This window comes from Glossina fuscipes, unplaced genomic scaffold (assembly GCF_014805625.2).
Source record: "Glossina fuscipes isolate IAEA_lab_2018 unplaced genomic scaffold, Yale_Gfus_2 2, whole genome shotgun sequence".
Classification (NCBI taxonomy): Eukaryota; Metazoa; Arthropoda; class Insecta; order Diptera; family Glossinidae; genus Glossina; species Glossina fuscipes.
The window spans coordinates 33,311,918-33,325,161 of NW_023998416.1; the positions used below are offsets into that span (position 1 = coordinate 33,311,918).

At 35.2% G+C, this 13,244-nt stretch overlaps 1 protein-coding gene across 2 annotated transcripts; it reads right to left on the reverse strand.

Moving 5' to 3' along the window:
* Positions 1–8,961: 8,961 nt before the first annotated feature.
* On the reverse strand, positions 8,962–10,116 carry LOC119634046. 2 transcript variants are annotated; one of them, XM_038027958.1, is made up of 5 exons: positions 9,888–10,116; positions 9,578–9,778; positions 9,368–9,506; positions 9,126–9,308; positions 8,962–9,045 (listed from the first exon to the last, which is right to left on the reverse strand). In XM_038027958.1, the coding sequence occupies exons 1-4, from the start codon at positions 10,032–10,034 to the stop codon at positions 9,148–9,150; spliced, it is 648 nt and encodes a 215-aa protein (XP_037883886.1). In that variant the 5' UTR covers positions 10,035–10,116; the 3' UTR covers positions 8,962–9,045; positions 9,126–9,147. The 2 variants fall into 2 exon arrangements, with proteins under 2 accessions (XP_037883886.1, XP_037883885.1); XM_038027957.1 differs by having other exon boundaries at positions 8,988–9,074.
* Positions 10,117–13,244: the final 3,128 nt, after the last annotated feature.

Consider the following 13,244-nt stretch of genomic DNA (forward strand, 5'->3'; position numbering starts at 1 on the left):
AGAAGGAAGGTTCAGAAATCCTATAAAATATATACATATTCCTGGTCAACATCAAAATTCAAGATCTGTTCGTTCTTAGTCCGCCTTTGTGTCTGCCTGTGGTCAACGTTCTACTGGCCGAAAAAATTAACATGTCGGTTTCAGACTTGGGAAGACCGTTTCAAATTCTTCTCTGCAATTTGGTATTGAAAATCGGTCCAAGAACATGCCTACAGTATAACAAAAAAAAAAAAAAAGGATGATAAAAATTTCTTCTTATATTCTATACGAGAGCTAAACCCATTCAATAATGTAGAGCATCGAAATTCCATTTTTCCCCAAATTATATAAAAGTTTCAAACAGAGGCAAATATAATTTGCTCACATGTTTGCTTTAGCTTTTCTTGGTACATTATTTACTCAACTGCTCTCTTTTTTTATTCAAAGACAACTATTAGTTGTTGAAACGGTAATGGAAAAAGAAATTGTTGCTTTTATAGGTTTTCTTTTCCTCTTTAACCAAGCAGAAAGTTTCTAAACAAAAAAAAAGATCAAGAAAACTAACTTCGATTGTGGCCGAATTTTTTATACCCTCCACCACCATTTTCTTAAAGAAATCAAAAAATGAAAGTGAAAGTCGTAATTTCGATTTTCTATAACATTAGATAGGCGTGGCTAGTTTCATCCCAAGTACAATGCGGGCACAATTTCTCTACAAGTACAGAAGAATTTTCCATACAATGTTACAAGGAAATTTTTACTCATCCTCTACTTTGTAATGTATGAGCAGAAAAGTGGGGAGCTTCTGAATAAAATCAATTCAATCAAACATAGACTGTGTTCTTGTTTTGATCTAAGCATAAAAACATGCACAGTCATGCGAGATAAGGTTCATGTGAACATGTTTTCTTAGTTTAGCAGAAACCTAAGTCAAATCGGAGCTAAACTTCATATAAACATGTTCAGCGCTTAACAAAACAAGCTTGTTTACTTTCCTGTGGAAAGTGGAACTTCCTAGTTCAGGTTTATATTTTCAGTCGACACGATTGATCGCTTTTAGACTATAGCCAAAAATCAAAAGCACCTAACCTAAATCAGGCGACTAGGACAGTTGAGAATCGATATTTCTGGGGATTTGTTTGAATTTCTAATTAAATGGTCTTCAAGAAGTTGCATTATCGCCTGGCGCGTTTAAGGTCACAACGATCTTCCAAAGCCGATTGTGCCGATCCAAACAATGTTACGTGAAAAAGATCTTTATTTGCCCATCGTGAAACGTCGAAGAACGGCCCTTCTCTTCAACACTTTCATGTTTCGATTTGAAATCATATGCAAAAAATTAACCAACGCCATGCGGATCAGCAAAGAAATGTTTTGATTTTTGTCTAGATTAAAATATTTATGAAAGAAGCTGATGTCAAACATTTGATAATTCCTTGAATTATTCATAGTGATATGTACAAGCGTGATTCACGATGCTAATAATAAAAATACACTCATTTATATTCTTAGCTCGCTTGGATACAATTTAACAGCTAGCCGTTGGCGTGTACCGAAAACAGTGCATATGTCATGGGAATGGCGTCCACTTACAAATATCTTAACTGGGAACATCTCAAAATATTTCAGTGTGTATGTAATAAGATGAATTGCTTTCATCCGACACTTTTTTATTAAAAGCTTGTCAAGATGATAGCTCCAATGATTAGTAAATATATTGTCCATTTTTCTCGCATTATCGATTAGATTTGCCCAGGAGAAGACCATTGATAAGCCTTGAATTGTCAGTTGTGGCAATCAGAGGACTTGTGTGCGGTTACTACAAACGACGTGGTAGCATACGTCGGTTCAACGTTTCTAACGTCCAATAGCGCAAATTTTCCTTATATAGCCGATCGTTATTGTAGCGTATTCATTTGGATTTACTAACATCAACTAAATCAAGGTTTTTCTTTGAATTAAACAGGAAAGTAAAATTCCTTCCAAACGCGGTTCTTATTGCTCTTAAAAAACATTATTTATTAAAATTCAAATAACTCAGTTTTTAAATACAAAAAGGATTCAGAAAAGCAGAAGAATTTATTGAGGGTGCCTGTGAGTTGAGAGCTTCATGTTTTTTAATTTGTTCTTCATCCACTCAACGTTCGTAACGCTTTCATATATTTTGCATTTTTCCTTCTCTGATTTATGCAGAAAAAAGAAGATACTAATGTAAAGAGGATAACTCGATATGAAACTTAAAACGCATCAAAATATATAAAAAATGTAAGTGCTGCAATAAAACTCCAATGACAACTGCGGTTGAAATTGACGACCACACACATTTTGCCATAAATATCTCAACGTATGCAATAAAATATTTGTTATTCCGCTATGCGATAATAAAATAGTGGCAATATCAACTATTACCTGCTAGGCTTGCTGAGCTCTTATTTGTGCGCGCGTGTTTAATGAAAAATTCGTTATATTCTCACCCAGTCAAAGAACCGCTACAGTATACATGTTTATAATGAGCCAAGGAAAATTTCGCAATTTTTCTTAGCCAATATTGTCCTTTGTAAAAAAAAATTATTTCATCACTGCAAGATTTCCGCGCGAGAAACTAAATCAAATGGTTTTCACAGCCTTTCTCCGAAAGCAGCTTCAAACCGTTCAAAAAATGGAGTAGAGAGCGAAGCAAATGGTAGTTGGATGTGACAGGATATACTTTTCAGCTTAGCCATTTTAGTTTTAAAGATACATGCAATTTGTCATTATCATATTAGAAAGCGACGGGTTTTCTATTCCTCACTTCTCAACTATTAACCGCCACTGCACGTCGTAGTTAGCGGTAGGATGTAGAGCGAAAAATCAATGGCCCGGCCTTGTTCCAAGAGCTGGTACAATCCACTTTTCTTCACCTATTATCTAACTCATATTGTAGCAAAAATCGAGTGTCTTGCATCCAGCTTTCTGCAACTCATTCGAAGCTGGTTTTCAAGATAATGTTAAGCTCGCGGCGATGTGACCAGATAAAATCTGCAGATTCTTGTCAATCTTCGGAAGAATTTTATCAATTTGATCAGCGATCGATTGATCAGAGTTGCCCTCTTAAATTCCAAATCCATAAATAGCACCTTATTTCCGGCTTGCGAGTTTTGTTAACACATCTTCACAATATACACAAGAAACTTCTTACAAATCTAGTAGGTGTGTCGTTCTAGACGAAAGGATATTGTAAAATTTTCCCTCACTTTCAAAATGAAAATACTTTCGAAGTGAATTAACAAGTACATGAAAACACTTCAAACACTGTCCAGAGTACGTTAGCAGTGCGAATGTGTAATGGTAGCTGCATTCGAGAGTTGTTTTCTTTTCTAATTAACAAATGTCCTAATATACGATTCATTATCTGCCTGAGCAGTGCTCGGAATCTTTCAACTATAATGAAAGATTCTTGCTCTGTTGAATAGTGTCAAGAACAACTTTTTCGCAATCCTAATAATAGCAAGTTAATAATAATGTTAATGTCTTTGTTGCCAAGAGGCTTAACAACGATCACACTAACACAGTTGACAAATTACTTTTAGAAACTAGGTTCGTGAGCTAACTCATGTATCAAAGTTTGCAAACATAATCTCTGTCTAATAAATGTATGCATTAACATTAGCAGGTGTAAGCAGAAAACAGGATGATGTAGAGAACATTACTAACAGACAGTGTACACCATTGTTCTATTAAAGCAACATATTTTGCTCTTCTTTTATTTTAATGTAATCAAACGAACTACGTAAAGGATAGCAGAGAATGCATTTATTAATTTAAAACTTAACAACTCGTACGCACACGAGTAAGTAGATATATATACAGAGTGTTTGCGCCCCTTGAAAAAGTTCATCAATGACATTCAACCGTGCAAGGTTTTACCTTTGAAAGAATAGCGTGTGTAGTTCTCGTGGCCGCTATGGACAAACTATAAATATACTAATGACGTTATATGCTTTGTGACATAAATTTCGTAATACGTGGCTGCCTATATATCTAGTTTTTAGTGTTCTCTTTGCTTCGAATATATAAATTCTCCCTATTATTAATGATTTCGTGTTGACACGCTGTATTCCATCCAAAAATGGAATTTCACAAAATGACTGTGAACAAGCATGTTCATAAAATAATGTGAAGGATAGCGCTTGGTGTACCCTGGTGGAACACGAATTTTAATAATTCGCATTAAGCATCAATTTGTAATTTTGCTTAATACACATATTCATAAAGCGACTGTCAAAGTAAGGCTGACCGATCCGAACTATTTTATTACTAACGTTCTTCCGTCGGCCAAAACACGTCAGCGTAATACATTTCATCAAAACATCTCATAAATGGAGACCTGTAATTTGAACACAAGAAATGAACAGAGGGCTAGACGGACAGACAAGGCTAATTCTTAATCGATAGGTATAATAAAAGGGGCGTCTATCTCAAATCCTCTTGGGCGTTGCATATATACACATAAACTTTATTTATCCTTCTATCACAACTGATGTAGGGTGTAAAAATACATTTCTTTTACTGTTGATTCGAATTGATCGGACTAAAGTCGAATGTGGTCTTTAAAGCTATTTTTAATATTGTTTGTTAACAGCCAAAAAAGAAAAACAAAGAAAACCCGACTTTGCTCTCGTTTGTAAAATAAAAATTTATTTAAAAAAGTAATAATTACGAACATTTAAAAAATAAATCCCAATATTTTAATTAAAATAATTGTTTAAACATCGATGCGAGACTACTTTCAGGAGCATAGTTTAAGTGATCTCAATGCGTTGGAATGCGTTTTCCAAAGAGTCGGAACAATATTGTGAGTCTGCATCCAACATAGTATCACAATTGCTTTGCATACTGGATGGTTCAGCGTCCAAATCAGTTAGAACGGAATTATTGTCGTTAAATCGAAATGACAGTTCATATCTTTCTGCATTGCCATGTTCATCAAGACTGAACTTTGTTGAAGGCCAAGCGAACTGGTCACGTCCTTCCAACCCATTACTGTAACCCGTTTGCAAGCCTATCAGTTGACTCCAATTGCTTTCTAAGGATAAAGGTTGCGTTTCTAGAACGAATTCTGGTATTTTTGAAAAGTCCATGTGATCTACACCAAAACGTAAAAGTCCAGTCTCCAAAACTGAAGCGCTAACGAAACCAAAAATTCGTTTTATTTTTAACTCATTCAAAGGTTTGCCGCTGAACGGTATAGCTATATTGTCGGTAGCAAACCAGTAGTGCGATGATAGCTTCGGCAAGGACAGGCGGCTTTCATTTTGGACTGGTTCATGTATCGAAAATTTGTAATTATCAATTCCAAAGTGCACTATTTGATTTTTACCGCTTTCCTGACAAAGCATATCATAATGAAAACGCAGCTTTTCCGGTTCAACGTAATATATATCAAGAGTTAACAAAAAATCCCCCGACTTTATCCAAAATGTTGAGGTCTTCCTACCATTTTCGTCAGAGAATTGTTGCTCCGATACTGAAGAATGCCTAGGTATAGTGGACCAAACATCACACTGTTTTGAAGGTTGGTTGCTTTGAATTGCGTGCATCAGTCCTGAAGCCTCCTGAAGCCGAGATTCGCTTTCACGGACACTAGCCTGGCGGTTTTTAAGAGGAAAGCGTGCGGAACTGATAAAATTTTGCTGTTTGTCTTGATGTTTTCGATTTATATTTGGAGTTGAGAGATTAATACGATATGCGACAGGTTTGTCCGGGGACCTTGTTTGACAATTCGAATTCCTGGACAAGTCAAGTTGAATTGGAGAACTGTTGAAGGTAATTTCTGAACATAAACTTGGTGGCCTGGAACAGTTGGTTTTAGAGTCTTTAACCGCTCGACTCCCGATGAGGGAACAATCTTTCAATTTTTGTTTGATAAACCCGGAAAATTTAGAAACGTTTTCGACAAACAAGTGTTCAAGTAGCGAATATCTCGTCACATTTTCGATATCTGTCATCTCGCCTTCTGACTTTGGTGTGGATGTCAAATATCGACTTGTTACAGCATGGGCCGGTTTGAATTTAGGCGACGAATCGGCTTTGGATATTAAATGGTTTTGCTCTTCGCTAGACTTGCTGACAAATACATCGTTGCTATCAGCGAAAAGTTTTCTTTTCGTGTCTTTACTTTCCGCAGACAATTTCTTGGATTCGTTTGAAGTGGAAGATTCAAAATCGCTGTCCGAGTATGAGCAATGATTATAAGTTTCCTTTGCAGGTGTGTGGGCGAAATCCGGCTTCGTTTTCCTTGATAGTGTTTCTGGCGACATTATTTCGGAATCCTCTTTAGTCAGATTAAGAAAGCAAACAGTACGGTGTTCATTCTGTAAATAATTGAGAAAGAAATTTATAATCGCCTCCTATGCTTTTGCTAGGAAATCTATAACATTTACCTTGGCTAAGCCCGATTCAATTTCTAGACTTTTAACTTTACTAATAGAAGTAATGTCCTCTAATTCAATCTTTTGCGCGAAATCTGCGAACGCTGGAATTTCGTTTGTTGCGACTCCATTGGAGTCCTTTTTCTTCTCGTTAACACAAGCGGTTTGTTTGTCTTTCGAACACTCATTTTTAAGTTTCCCTACAGCTTCCTCTAAGTACCTATCAAAAGCGCATTTTTGCGAGAGCGAAAAAGTCTCCGACGCATTGCTGTTATTTGATGGAGATTCGCCCGCATTTTCAAAAAAGTTCGAATTAAAAAAGCTTCTATCCTGCTCTTTCAGCCAATTATGGAATAGCTCTTTCCACTCCTGATTTCGAAGCAGTGCTGCGTTGCCTTGTGGCATATGAGGGGTATTATTTTTATTGGATGAAGTATCACAGGTATCCGCATTGCATCGTTTACGGGAATGCATGTCATCTTCTAAGTTGTCTACATTAACATTGGCTAAGCTTGCAGATGGGGAGCCGCAGTTATGATTTTGTTCAGCTTCTTTTGGAAATTTTTTAGTATTGCCAGTTATCTTGAAATTCTTAGCAGTTATGAACGATTCAATGATTTCGCCAACTTCTGCAGACGCTTTACACGATGCGCGCGAGTCGATCTCGTCCAGTTTTTGTATTAACCGTGTTTGGTTTTTGGCTGAAAAGTCGTGCCGAGTTAGAAGACATCGTTTTTCATATTCTTCTACTAAACGTTTAACTGATGCTTGGGATACGTTTTCTTGATGACGAGTCTTTATATTTTTATATTCGTAGTTTGCATCTACCTTTAACATGTCCTCGATGAATTTTGTATACAAAAGGATTTTAGTTTTCACCGAAAGTTGACTAAAATCCTGCTCACTTAAAGGATGCTGAAGCCGAGATTTTTCATGGTTATTATTTAAGGACTTTGCACATTTTACGACCGGTGGCTTCCGAGCACATTTGCTTACTCGCTTATTCTTATGAAGAACATTATAACGGATTTTAGGAATGGGTTTAAGTAATAATGGTTTCGGTTGCGGCTCTCCTTCCGCTGAATGTTCGTTAATCAATGTTCCAAACTTTGTTAATTCTCCCTTCTTACCACGAGCAGCTTTGGAGATTTTTGCATCAAATAGAGAAATGATTTCTTCGATTTTGGATTTCTCCTCAATTTTTTCATAGTTCGATCCGGTTGCTTTAGGCAATTCTTTCGGTAAATTCACCTCGAAATGTCGCTTCAATTCCTCTACACGAGTATGCGCTGCTTTTAAGAAGCTTTTCACCATTTTTAAAAATATATCACTGGGCACTTGCAAAATTTAAGTTAACGCACAAGGTTTTATTTTAAAACTGTTTCATTTTCAGTTATTTGGAAGACTTTTATACACACAAGCAGGTACCTTTAGTTCTTGTGGAATTCTTGTGGAATTTCAAAGACTTTTCTTTTACCTACCCTTTACATCCGACGCTTTGTTAATTTTTTGGTTTGTCTATGATTTACCACATACCTGCTATTCTTTCATTAGGATTATAGATTAAATGTACGAAATTCCAGAAATTTTCAAACTTTGCTTAAAATTCATTTAGCGTTACATACAAAATGCATAGGCAGAGTAAACCAGTTTTTATAACTATAATATAAATGAAACTTTTCTCATAATTTTATGTACATGTATATGTTATTTTACTGGAAAAAATTTCAGGTATTATTTTAGGTCCATTTTGGATTATTTGCAGATTTTACAGAATTCTAAATCAAAGAACGAAAGATTTGTTCGCCGTACGTACATTTGGATATTCAATACCATAACTTCAAATGATTGATTGTGGATAGAATTTCATATCAATAGAAATTAATTTGCGTGAATTTTCAATTATGTATTGGATTGCAAGGAAAGTAATTTCTTTTTACCACATAATGGTTCAGTTTTTATAGGAACGGGTATGTAAGAATGCGTGCAGAAATTCAATATGTGAAAGACTTTTCCCGGGAAACAGTCAATATTGCAATTTTTTTTATCTTTTGGCTTATTTTGAAAAGTCATTATATGAGGAACGGTCGAGAAAGCCAAACGACCTCAAGGCTTAATAGCGCTCGTTCTTGGGTCAAAACACGTCAAGGTAAAAAATTCCATCAAAATGTCCCGACAATTGCGGTCTGTAGGTTGAAGCAAAAAACAAAATATCACACGGACAGACATGCCTGGACTGATCCACAATGATTTTCTGACATTAAAAGGAGGGCCTCTCTTAAACGCCCCACGGTGTTACAAAGGTCCGCGCAAACTTAATATAGCCCGTAAAATAAGTCTCCGATGTAAATGTAAAACCATTGTGTTTATTTAAAAAGGTTTTTATTTCTTATTGATTGGTGATGGGGATGATTTCATATTACTTGACACAGCGTTATTGAATTGATGAGTACTTTGGAGCATCCCAACGGTCGCATTAAAAAGGTAAACCCGATTTCCGAGAAACCCCTTGTTAACGATGAGAATATTGAAGGAGGTCAATCTATGCAGCCTGAAGAAAATCAAGAGATTCCATTTAGAATGCAAAATGTTCCATCGCTGGCAAAAGGGCGAAAAACAAATGAAGAGACAAAGAGCGGGACGGATTACAACATTACTGAAGAAATATTCGAAGAATCTGGAAAACTGTTAGACACAAGATGCCAAATGGGATGTAAGACTGCGAATATCACTCACACAAATATCAGCGCACCAAAGATTAATCCGAAAGTTCATTACTTGACACAGCGTTACTTAATTGATGAGTACCTTGGAGTGCTGAAACACATTTTGATAAATCTTCAAAGTTATTTACACATTTGCGATCCTTGCGCTTATTATTGAAGTCGTCAGCATCGAACGGCTTGGTGAGAACCGTAGCTAAAATCAATTAAATTTACATGTGCAAACGTGTATATAAATATGAAAAAAAAGCTTACTCCTACGTAAAGTGAAACCTTCTCCACGATATTGTTTAATTTCCTCATCTTTTTTCTGTATTATTGACTTTAGTTCCTGCACTTGTTGCCTGTAACCGTCAACAGCTAGAAGCAGAAGAAGAAAAAAATTACGCTGAAACTGGAAAACAAATTTACAAAATTTGAAATGGAATAAGGAGATTATTTTATTATATTCTAGAACTTTCTTACTTCTTCCGTGCACGCTTGGGTTAAAGACCACTCGAATTTAAATGGCAATTCTTCTATACGATATTTTAATTTCAATAAACGTTTGTTTACTCCATCACTTATGTTTGTTTGTGCCAATTCTTCTATAGAAGCTTGTGCTAAATCGCCGCTTAATAAAGTATTTTTCACGAATTTATTATATTCCATACGTTTGTTTAATAACTGTGATATTAATAGTTAATAGTTAAAGGAGGTATGGAAACAAGTAAAACAATTATACTGACGAAATCATCCTTCGATGATGGAGAGAAGGAAACAATTTTTCAAATACCTCGACTTTTTGTTTGATTTCGTCATCCGTTAACGTTGCGAACCAGCACTTATTTAGAGACAATAAAACGCACATTATCTTCTCGTCGTTGGTTAAAGTGCAGTTTATAAAAAACTTTTCACCGGACATTTCCAATATTTTCCACATACTTCTAATCAAAAATTTGCAAAAGTTTTTCTAAGAAGACAAGTTTTTCGATGATTAATGTCAGTAGCGCCAAGTGGGAGTGTTAAACAACAAATTTAAAGCATTCAGCATTGTAGAGTGAGAAAGATAGGAGCACAGAGTCAACCTTCAGATTTGGAAAAAAATAATGGAATGGAATGGAACTAATTGAATTATGAAACGAGGAAGGAATAAGAAATCATAATAAAAAAGCTCAGTTAAACAAAGAAGTGTAAATATTTTCTTTTCATAACGCGGGCAACCATATGTTGTTGTCTCGCTGAACACTTAAGAAGCGAAGACAAAGATGTTTTTTCATCATTTTTCGAAATTACGTTCGCCTTTCCAGCAAGTTCGTGAAAAAAAACAAAACTCGCAATTCTTTAAAATGTTTATTATATTTTCTTCCTGACGCTTATGCAACCTTGAAGCCATTAAGTCCTATTATAATAGATTACAATGTCCACACAAGGAAAGGTAATTATGATTAAAGAAAATTATACTCAGATTCAGAGCTGTTACTAAATTAAAAGATATTATTTTCTTTACACAAATCATAGAAAAGTTTTTGTTATCATTCCACCGGAACACACTGCGTCAGTAAACACTCTAATTGAATTGATCCTAAAATTGTAAGAAACGTAATTACTTTCTTCCAACAAAGCAAAGTAAATGAAAAAATGTCGTTTTGTTAAAATCATTTGTTTGATTCATATTAACTTCAACCGAAAAATGCGACAGCCTAAAACAATATCTCCACTTACGATCAAAATTTTTTATATCGTGAATTTACTTAAAAGCTGCATTCAAATGAATTGCGTGTCTATTCAAAATTATAATTATATGACATCATTTAATATCTCTCCGGCCTGACATTGATATGGCAACACAGTTGATAGAGCCATGATTTGTGGATAATGCCAATCTTCTAACGACATGTGTCGTTGTTGTGGGTGTCCATGCGACTTTGCTAAAATTAGCAAACTACCCACATAAGTTTTGTTGAAAGGCAAGAAACGACATAACAACTCCCAGGCAATACTGGTTGGTAACGGGATATTCCCCCATCAGAAAGCAAAACAAAGAATGTAGCTTGTTTCTACTATGTTGAAAACCGCAACAGTAGCTTCACTAAAACAGCTCTAACTTGTAACTTAATTGTCTGTCAGAAATAGTAAAGCTTGGCATTGCTTAGGAATTATGTGGGTCTGTCGCCATTTTGAATTATTGAGTGATATGCTGCACGTGCGTACAATAGTTTTTATTAGAAAATAATAGAGTTGGTTTCACTCTAAAAATAATAGGAAACTCTTTCGGTTTTCCATGAAATTAATTTAATGGTATGTTTTTCGGTAAATATGTATAGACGTTTAAGCTGGCAGTGTTTCCTGATATAAATACGCAATTCATAATAAATGATTTTTTCATCATATTTCTGACAATCATCAAATGTGCCCCTCTCTCAACTCCACAGTGACCTAATTACCTTTTCATTAATTCGTTAAACAAATAAATTCTAATGACAAAATCATGTAAAGACAAAACATCACGTGGCTTATTATGCATTTATTCATTTTAAATGTCCATGTGCAATTAAACATATGCTTTCTATATGCACATGTCATCATAATTTCCAATAGTATAAAAATTCATGATATTTTCTCATACACGCAAAATGACAGGTACGATTAAGGGTGAATCTATTGAAACTTACTTCAAAACTTTGTGTACGAGAACCATTTTGACATTAAGTTTTTTCTTGCAATGTCGGGAACTGAACAGAGCCTTACAATTAACAAAAAATACATATATATAAATATATCTGCATATATATGTAATTTTCGCCTTTTCCTTAAATCATAACTACAACCTTGTACATCGCGCTTACCTGAAAGCTTTAAATTTAATCTTCAATTTATGATTTTTCAGATCCCTCCATAATTATTAAAGAATGTATATAAATAAAAAGGACTACGGAAAACATGGAAATAAGTTTCTACAACAAGCTATGAGACGCTGCCAACTATCACAGAAATATTAATGCGATACGATTTACAATACACGTAGAATCAGAGATCCTTATGAAATCTACTTACCCCAGTTTGCTTTTGCGGACAAAATCTTTCAACTAAACGCATAATATGTGAAGGTGAAAAACTTTCCTCATTTCGAAGATTCGCATTCGGAACGGTTGGTCCTATAGAAATCTTGTAAGCATCTGCAAAACATAACATCTCATAATACAACCAATTTTATTACAAGTCTTATGTATATGGAAAGTGGTCGAAAAAGAGACTTAGTCCGAACAATTTCCAACGGCGTTTGTTCTTTGGCCAAAACGCGACGGTATAAATTCTAGGACAGAAAAATAAGACGAGCATTAGCAACCAAGACTGTCGGTCCCTCTTCTTTTTAAAAGGCAGACTGGTTACTTTAATAAAGTTGAATATCTTGCTGATAATATGTTTTCCGCGTACTTTTAAGATTTTCATAGAGTTGCGCATCCCGAAGACGACTCCGAACACTGGAAAGCTTTTGACGTTCACAGGGTACACATTCAATCTCAAAACTTTCTTCGCCATTGCGAATAGGTGGACTAGATTCCTTAAGAGTCTATTGGTGGGTTGGAATGCCATGGCCAAGGCGGGTTCTTGGAAATGCTTTGATCTTGATTGACACGATAGTGATTGAATATAGAAGTGAAACGAGATCAGGGTTAACACGTAAGTATTTTCATTTTTCAATCATAGTTTTTCTTAAAAAGCTTGTGAGTGAACTCACTTTTCCTTGTATGTCGTGTTATGTATCTAATTTTCTCACTATGTCTTATACTAGTTGGTTCACAGGATATAAAAACTTATGTTAACGTATGTGTATAACCATGGCTCACCTTTTCCTATATCATTCTATTCAGAATCATAAATACCTTTGCCTTTTTGTAATACAGGCTTTTGGAATTTTTATTCTGTTGTTTGTTGCCGCGTTACGTTGTTGCCTAACCTTGGACCTATCTTCCGCAGGATTTTGTACGACTTGCTGGTGGACATTCCTCAAAGAGAATTCTCCTTGCTTATATGCATACAAATGTATATAAGCACACATATTTATACTTATACTATATAACGTTTAGTCTTTCTTCTTCTGCTTGTAGGATTTTCTGCTGCTGTAAAGCTTTATAATATGCTTTTTGTT

Coding starts and splice junctions, on each gene's coding strand:
- LOC119634046 (XM_038027958.1), bottom strand. CDS start 10,034: ATGTGGAAAATATTGGAAATGTCCGGTGAAAAGTTTTTTATAAACTGC. Junction 9,779..9,887: donor AAATCAAACAAAAAGTCGAG/GTATTTGAAAAA, acceptor TTAATATCACAG/TTATTAAACAAACGTATGGA. Junction 9,507..9,577: donor CCCAAGCGTGCACGGAAGAA/GTAAGAAAGTTC, acceptor TTTGTTTTCCAG/TTTCAGCGTAATTTTTTTCT.